This window comes from Phodopus roborovskii, unplaced genomic scaffold (genome assembly GCF_943737965.1).
Source record: "Phodopus roborovskii unplaced genomic scaffold, PHOROB, whole genome shotgun sequence".
NCBI classification, from domain to species: Eukaryota; Metazoa; Chordata; class Mammalia; order Rodentia; family Cricetidae; genus Phodopus; species Phodopus roborovskii.
This window is the reverse complement of record NW_026126407.1, coordinates 44,734,762-44,742,982: the sequence shown is the minus strand read 5'-3', so window position 1 is coordinate 44,742,982 and position 8,221 is coordinate 44,734,762. Positions and strand designations below refer to the sequence as shown.

At 42.5% G+C, this 8,221-nt stretch overlaps 1 protein-coding gene across 5 annotated transcripts in view; it reads right to left on the bottom strand.

Moving 5' to 3' along the window:
• Positions 1-3,653: 3,653 nt before the first annotated feature.
• The window catches only part of Kcnip1 (potassium voltage-gated channel interacting protein 1), a 360,887-nt gene continuing 356,319 nt past the window's right edge, over positions 3,654-8,221 (bottom strand). For all 5 annotated transcript variants that reach the window (XM_051180966.1, XM_051180970.1, XM_051180965.1 and 2 more), the window contains 3 exons: positions 8,038-8,142; positions 6,708-6,770; positions 3,654-4,051 (listed from right to left, as the gene is read on the bottom strand). In XM_051180966.1, coding sequence (XP_051036923.1) covers positions 4,004-4,051; positions 6,708-6,770; positions 8,038-8,142 — 216 coding nt within the window. In that variant the 3' untranslated portion in view covers positions 3,654-4,003. The remainder of the gene's footprint in view (positions 4,052-6,707; positions 6,771-8,037; positions 8,143-8,221) is intronic.

The window sequence follows — 8,221 nt, the reverse complement described above, 5'->3', positions numbered from 1 at the left end:
GGAGAGCAGCCAGGCTTGCTTTTTTATAACAAATCTGTTATAACTACTGAACTAACTACCTTCCTGTGAGAAGTACATAAATTCCTTCCAAGAGCAGCACAACTAGTGAGTGACCTAGTTATTGTATACCACTCTTCCCCCATATTAAAGACTCTAACACTACCCGATAGTTCCACAATAACACCACAGTCCCAACATACAATCGTTTGGTTGTGTGTTGGGGCACACTCAAGACATACCCAGGCCATCGCAAGACTCAAAATACGTGTATAGAGAATTTCTTAGCTCGAGGTGACATCCAGCCAACCTATCTGCTCTTCAGAGGAGTATCATTTCCTACACTGTATAAAGTATCCACCCTTGCCTCTATCATGATACACCCTTACTCTCTTCATTGAAAAATAATTTCCTTATGATTCCTCCCACTAGAACATTAGGCTCATAAAAGCAGGACACATATCTATCTGATTGTTTAAAGGTTACTACTGTGGGAAATTGAGGGCAGTGTTATTGAAGATGCTTGGAGACAGAAGAGAACTCCAAGGTCCCCTACTGAGGAGGGAAGGATGCGGGGTATTAATCCACTAACTCCCAATAGTCATGGGGTTAGCATCTTCTTTTACAGATATTGATGACTTATTTATTCTGCCCTGTCCTGCTCACTGGCAGAGTGGGACTCTCATGGCGAGAGTATATTTGTGCCAGAGACACAGCATTAAGTCTTGGCACTTTAGCTTGGTAGCAGTTGAGCTCACTACACAGTGATGGTGAGTGCTAAGGGAATGGGAATATGGACAAGGTGGCCACCATATCTACTACACAGTTGACTGGCAAATGGTGACAATTTCTGGATGAGCCAGGAAGACAAGCTTGAGACAGGGCATGTGTCACAATATGCTGCCAATCCAGGACAGTTTTTCCTTTCATTTGATTACTAATCTGAAGAGTGTTTTTGAAACTTCCCACTCTAGTTTTTGTCTGAACATCCTGAGGAGGCTCAGGGCTCATTTTAGCTTCTGATGTATGGCTTGGTTAATACAGGGATAAAGGTACCAACCCTTCCTTTAGCCTAGAGTGGAGCTTCAACCTTGGGTACACAGTGGTGTAACCTGGAGAGCTTTCAAGTAGCCTGATGCTCAAGGCACCATTAGAGATATTGACCCAGTCCATCTGGGATAATGACTCTACATTTAGTGATTCAAAAATGTCCCTTCCCTGCTCCCTAAAAATGGTATAGTATGAAATGCTCACTACATCAGCAACCAAGGCAAGCATCTTTGAAGGTCAAATTATCTAGCTTTGTGCACAGTTTGATTTGATGATTCATGATGTCATTAGGGACTCAATTTCTTTTATTACTACACTGCTACCTTGCCTTGCATTATTGGTGTCTTGCTACACTAGCCCTTTGGTTGGCAGAAAAATTTGGGGGATTACCAGCATATCCAGGGCATGTTCCTTCCTTTTCATGCCCAGAAGAGAGAAAAATCCTTGTCCTGTTATTCCTAGCACAGGTTTTGAGATTGGTGTTATTTGAGCTAGCCCAGGCCTCATTCTACCATAACGCAGCTGTTATGGCCATGAGTGGTTTATAGGTCATGTTCCATTCTATCGATGGAAGTGTTCAGTTTCCCATGTAGTGTCTAAATATGTTGATGTTCAGGCCTCATTTTCAGAGTTTATTCTTTGACAGTGGGAGGGGCATAGGCACTTGTATTTTTTAGAAGCTCCCCAGATGGCTCTGAGGTTCAGCTAGTGTAGAGAACCACTGGCCCAGACTTTACTTAGCTTAGTGATGCAACATGGACCACATATGAGGCCATGAGTATAGATGCTCAGCTTGGGTCCAGAAGGATGCCTGCTTGGGGAAAAGTCACATGTCTAACAGTTTTATGGGATTATATGACTGCACTCAAGACACTCAAATAGAAGAACAAAGCTGTGGACCCAACAGTTCCCAACTGTAAAAGGAGATAGCCAGTGGCCACCAGACTGGGAGTAACTCATGCACACAGGTGCTGTGGTGGCCTGTCCCTGTGTTAGGTCCACAGTTGCTAGCTGTGTCCTTCTTCTGTCTGACAGCTTCTTCATCTGATAAGTGGCTTTGAAGAATACCCAAGTAATAGTTTTATCAATTTGACACAAACTAAAACATACTTGGGCAAAGGTAATCTCAGTTAGAGAATTAGTTCCATTTTATTGACATGCCCATGGGAGACATTTTCTTGATTGCTGATTGATACGGGTGGGCCTAGCCCATTGGGGATGATCCCATCCTTAGACAAGTGGGCCTGGACTGGTTGAGAAAGGCAGCTGAACTTGAGCTTCGTTGTGAGCTAGGAAGCAAGCCAGTAAGCAATATTCCTTTATGGTATCTGACTCAGTGCCTACTTTGACGTCTCCTGATGATAGACTGTAAAGTGCAAGATGAAATAACCTCTTTTCTTCCCAAGTTGCTATTGGTCATGGTGTTTATCACTGTAACAGAGGATAACAGAACACCGTGTCTCTCTTGACAGACTACAAACGATTGAGATTTGTGGGAAATGCTCTCAGTTTCTTAGATCAAGGGGAATTTTCTCACAGAGTAGGAGTGCTGTATGAGAAAGGACCTCTTGTCCCTCTGAGCTTCAGGGTCCTCATAAGTAAAACCAAGAATCTAATTCTGGAATGTTCTATCATGAGCATGAAATAAGAGAAATCCTATAAAACTTGTGATGAGGCCCCTGACAGACAAATCCATAAATCATTTCAAGGATGTTCTTGTTAGAAATTTTTTAATGTGACATCACTGGGAAAACTAAGATAAAAGATGATGAACCCAAGTAATCATTTTATGGTTATAAGATGAAACTCCTTGGTCAATCTTTGGACTCCACCCCCTCAGTGGAGAGGTCTGGTCTTTCTTTTCAGCTCTGGACCAGCTGTACCACACTGGGCTCTGGGCTTTCCATCTTGGAGTCTTGGGAGGGGCAATCTTGTTAGAAAGGAGGTGTTGTGAAAAGCTTTGTCTTGAAGTTGCATTTGCATATGGTCACAGTATCTGCATTTGAATTGGATGCTACTGAGGGTGGTTTTAGGGTCATGGCACTGTGGCTCCAAGAAAGTACAGGTAACCTGAGGCTGAAAGGATGGCCTAATAATCCCTTATCATAATTTACCTCTCCTGAGCAATGGAGTCATGTAGAAAATGATTGAGTGTATGAAATAGTTCTGTTTATTGATTAGAACAGGGTATAAAAGTACAGCATTTAGCAGGCATTCTGGACTTTCTGAGAGGGACATGCAGTGCTGGGCTTGAGCAGGGGATGGAGAGGAGGGAGAGACCATTGGGCAACGGTCCCCCTCCTGGACATATTGAGAGACTTGCTCTATGAGCATAGATGCTAGTGTAGGAGAATTATTAGTTCCTGCCTCTGGGAACAAAAGACATGGGCAGTTTGGGTCATCTGATGACACCATGCTTAGTAATTCAGTCCTATTCTACATGTGTTAGGTGCTGCCTCTCCCAATCTCGTCATGATAAACTCTAATTATTCTGTATAATACTCTTTCTTCCCACCAGAGGAAGAGAAACAGGCACATTGGCTTGGGAGGCCCTCAGAGGATGGTGGACATCTGGCTCAGATCCTCTGGCTTCCAGATTCCTGCCTGACTAGGAGGCAGTGAGTTGGGGACGTGTAAGCATAAAATTGTGTACTACTGTTTAAGCTCAAGCAGAGGGGCCTTCCACAGGATAGCAGCATGAAGAGATGGGCATGCTTCTGAAACAAACTCAGGTTTCATCTTGTCTCTCTCAGGAAGAGTAAGGAGAAAGCATTGACAATCAGAGACTGAGCCACACGATTCCAGGTTTTGTAGAAAGTCTTCAGCAGAGAATTCTTCCAAAGTGAAAAAGGGATTTCTGTCCCAAGAGTTGGTGTGTAAAATCAGAACGAGGGCAGATCAGGGCATTGAGGTGTTTGTTCAGTGTCTCTGAAAGCAGGATGGCAAATGTCCTTAGTTACATAACATTTTGGAACAGCTGTAAAGATCTCATGATGTTGTCATCCTGGGAAGAGAGTGGTGGGAGAGAAGATGGTTAGAGCTGCCTGAGGACCTTGCCTGAGAGCTCAGTATCTGAGCAAATCTCAAGAGTGGGATTCCCATGCTAAAGGAAATGTGCAGCAGCGTTATCAACAAGGAACAAGAGGCAAAGGTCCAGCTAACACCTTGGCATTTAGGAGAGATCGATGACCCAGTGGAACAGTGCATTGTATTTCTTTACAATGCTTTGTCAATGTGTTGTATGAAATTATTTTCCCCATCTGTGGAGATGATCGCAGTTTTTCCTGTTTATTCTATTATTGTGATTAATTATACTGATTAATTCTTGGATGTTAAACCAACCTTACAATTTCCCATCTTAGGGTTATGACAGCCTCGTCAATCAAGCTGAGAAGGTCCTGTTTTATTCTCTATTCCTTGAGACCAGTATCATTTCTTCCTCAAAAGTTTGCAAGAACGTACCACTTAAGCTATTTAAGCCTGTCATTTTCTCTGGGTGAAGTTTTAAATTACAGATTCAATGTCTTTGAGACATAGGGATATTTACATTTTTTAATATTAGTTTTAGTAAGCTGTGCTTTATAAGGAATTCCTACATCTTATGCAAATTGTCAAATTTTATTTAAGAATAAATTATCTTTTAATATCAGTAAAACTGATAGTAGATATTATTATTTTTACTTCTCATATCAGCAATTTGAGGATTTAAGAAATATTTCTCTTTTTACTCAGTGTTGGTAAGCAATTATCAATTTCTTTCTTTCTTAACAAGATTTTTGACACAGGAATTCTCTGTGTAGTTTTGGAGTCTATCCTGGAACTTGCTTTATTCCAGGCTTCAGACTCACAGAGATCCACCAACCTGCCTCCCAAGTGATGGGATTAAAAGCATGTGCCACCATGCTCAGCTTTCTAAGGTACATATATTGAAGGTGTAAAGTTCTTAAATGTTTGCATACTAAGTAACACACTTCTATATTTTGAATTAAAATATAGTGAAAATATGAAATATTAAACTTTGTGAAATGCAAAGCAATACTTGGCTAAAGTAGTATTCAAGGAAATTGACTGTGTGTGTGTGTGTGTGTGTGTGTGTGTGGTGTGTCCCACTGAGTTTAAGGCTGAGAAAGCAGAATTTTGATAGAGAAAAACCAAGAGAGACAAAGCTGATTGTGAAGATCTGAGTCTTTGTAAGTTGCTGTGGGTTCTGGAATTAGGCAGATTGACCTCACGCCTCACTCTTACTTCCTGCCTGTGTTTCCTGCCTTAGTTTCCCTGGGTAGAAAGCGGGGTTGAATATAATGTCCATGTGAAAAACATAAGTTACGTAAAGGAATAGCTGTGGAAGGTGCTTGTGTGAGGGACAAGGTTGAAAGCCACTTCTTACCCAGGAAACAAAGTAAAGAAAGGACACGTCTGTCAGATATGGTATTTACCATAAGCATGGCAGAGTTCAAAACCTGTCTCTGTTACTCATGTAGCATTAGCCACACCTCTTAACATTGTGGTGCCTCAGTTTCCTCTTCTTGGAATGACAGATGTAGATACTTAGCCTGCTCACAATCATTATATATTAAAACATTTTTAACTCCACAGGTGCAGCTGCTGACCTGATTCCATTTTCTACCTCAGTGTCATTCCTTCTGACTACCTAGAAACTTCCTTGGGATCCCCAGACAACCAATGGTTGAACATCAAGCTCAGCAGGGACACTCTAGGACAATAGTAAATGTCAGTTCAAAAAGGCCAGTGTGGAGCTGGGAGGCGGTGGTGCATGCCTGGTCTACAGATTGAGTTCCAGGGCAGCCAGAACTGTTGTTTCACAGAGAAAGCTTGTCTAGGAAAAACAGAAGCAAAAACGAAAACAAATTCAAACAAACAGAAGAAGAGGTCACTGTTGAGCCTGTCCTATTTGTTAACTGTCTGGAACACTGCCATGTGGGACATCTGCCTGAAGGCTTTTCATGTGGCTGAAGCTTGGTTAGTGCTCTTTGTGTTGGCGGGGGCCTTAGGCTGTGCTTTTGTGGAATGAGGTAGACTATAAACCTTTTAAGTAGATGAAGCAGTTATTTCCAGTTCAGTGCTTGGCAGAGGCACTGGTGCCAATTTATTCAAGAAACGTAACCAAAGCACTGTTCAAGGTATAGCGGTGCAGCGTCTCCTAAGGAGTGTGCACAAGGCAAGCCTGGCCCCAGACCTGCGCAGGCCCCACCTGTGTTTTAATGAGAGCTTCAAGGGGTCTGGTTTTGCACAAATAAGTTCTAGCAGCCTTGGAACCGAGTATATGAATTATGGTGGGGATGTCTAGACCCTTCTAGTGTGTCTGCGATTATAGCTTGCAAATACGCTTTTGGAAGAACTTCAGGCAGTTCTATGCTCACTGGATTGAGAATCATGTTGAAGGTCTTCCAGCTGTTCCTCTGTATCCAAGGAACAGGCACAGAGGCAGTGAAAAGGACGGGGCAACCTGTTTGGCATGAAAACCGTCTGGCCTTCACACCCTCCAGACCTGTGCTTCTATCTGCTTGGTCCTGTGCTGAGCATTCCAGGCTGGTGCATGGAGACATGGACTTCTGAGTCTAGGGAGTGCAGGGATGTGAAGGTTTCCATGCCCCAGATGTCCTATCCCAGAGCAATTGTGTTCCGAGATCTGTCCTTACCTCCTGACAGGATTCAAGAAATTCATCTAAAGTTACGATGCCATCTTTATTTTTATCCATTTTCTGAAAGACACAATAGAGAGGTCTCTACAGAACATAGAATTTCATATTTCAGAATTTCCTCTGTGTTAACCCCAAAATTAGGATGGTGTTCTGCTAGCCATTTGGTTCCTGTTTATATTGTTATGGTCCTCATAAGCTTCCTTAACAGTTACCTCATTGCTACATTATAATGGTGGCATCCAACCATGCAGTAATCTGTTTCTGTTACTGCAACAAAATAACTGAGGCTGGGTGCTTTACAAACAAAAGAGACTTCCTTTTCCTATTGCTCTAGAGGTTTAAGAACATGACACCAGTTTCTATCTGGTGAGAGCTTCATGAAGCATGGCATCATTTTAGTGGGCACATTTGGAAGAGGTCACACAACCAAACAGGAAGCTGGAGAGGCAGATTCACTTATTTAACTCAGGCTAATGGCAGCTACAGCACTAGTATTTCTGAGGCTATGCTCCCACGGACCTAGTTGCCTCCCATCAGGCCATCCATTAAAGATTTCATGACCTTAAACACTGCCACAGTGAGGATCAGGTTCCCATGAACCTTGAACATACATACACCCAAACCATAGCACATGTGTTCCACATGGTTTCTGCTGGCCTCTCTATCTAGAAGAAAGAACACTGGACACAGAAGGCTCTGATCTATCTCTGTGTAAACTTTAAAGATACCAGAGACCTCTCTTTTTGCTTAGTTGTAAAGTGGGAGGCTTTTATTAAGGTGAATGCTGACATTTTTTTTTATTACTCTATATGGATAGACTTTTTTTTTTTAAACTAAGGATGTCACTTCTTCACTCAATCATCAGTAGTTTCTACCTATTTTTTCTAGATCAAGGCTAAACTTCCCCACTTAGGGATCTTGCAACTTGGCTTTACCTTAATTTCCATTCATTCCCCTTTGTACTCCAGACAAACGTGCCCAGTAAGTACACAAATGCCATGGATGAAGTCTCCTCTACTCAGGTCCTGTGAGGATTTTGTTGCTATTGTTGTTGTTTTTTCCAGATGGGGTTTCTCTGTGTAGCTTTGGAGCCTATCCTAGCACTTGCTCTGTAGACCAGGCTGGCCTCAAACTCAGAGATCCACCTGCCTCTGCCTTTCAAGTGCTGGGATTAAAGGTATGTGTTGTGAGGATTGTTTAAATGGGATCTACCATTTACAGTTAATGATACCAGACTCTTTGCTCTCTTCTGTAGCATATACTCATCTGCCTCACAGGAACATCTCCTGGTCCATCAGTATAAGCCTGTGCACAGGTGCATACATACCTGGAAGAAGACATCCACATGCTGTCTGGGAGTGTCCTCTTTGAGCACAGGATAGGTGTATTTCCCCATCATGTCATAGATGGCTTTGACTATGTCCATCATCTCCTGGAAGAGGACATGGAGGTACATACTGTTGGGACCATGAGGCCAAACCTTCTTAGGGGACAGAATTTAGAATGTTTTT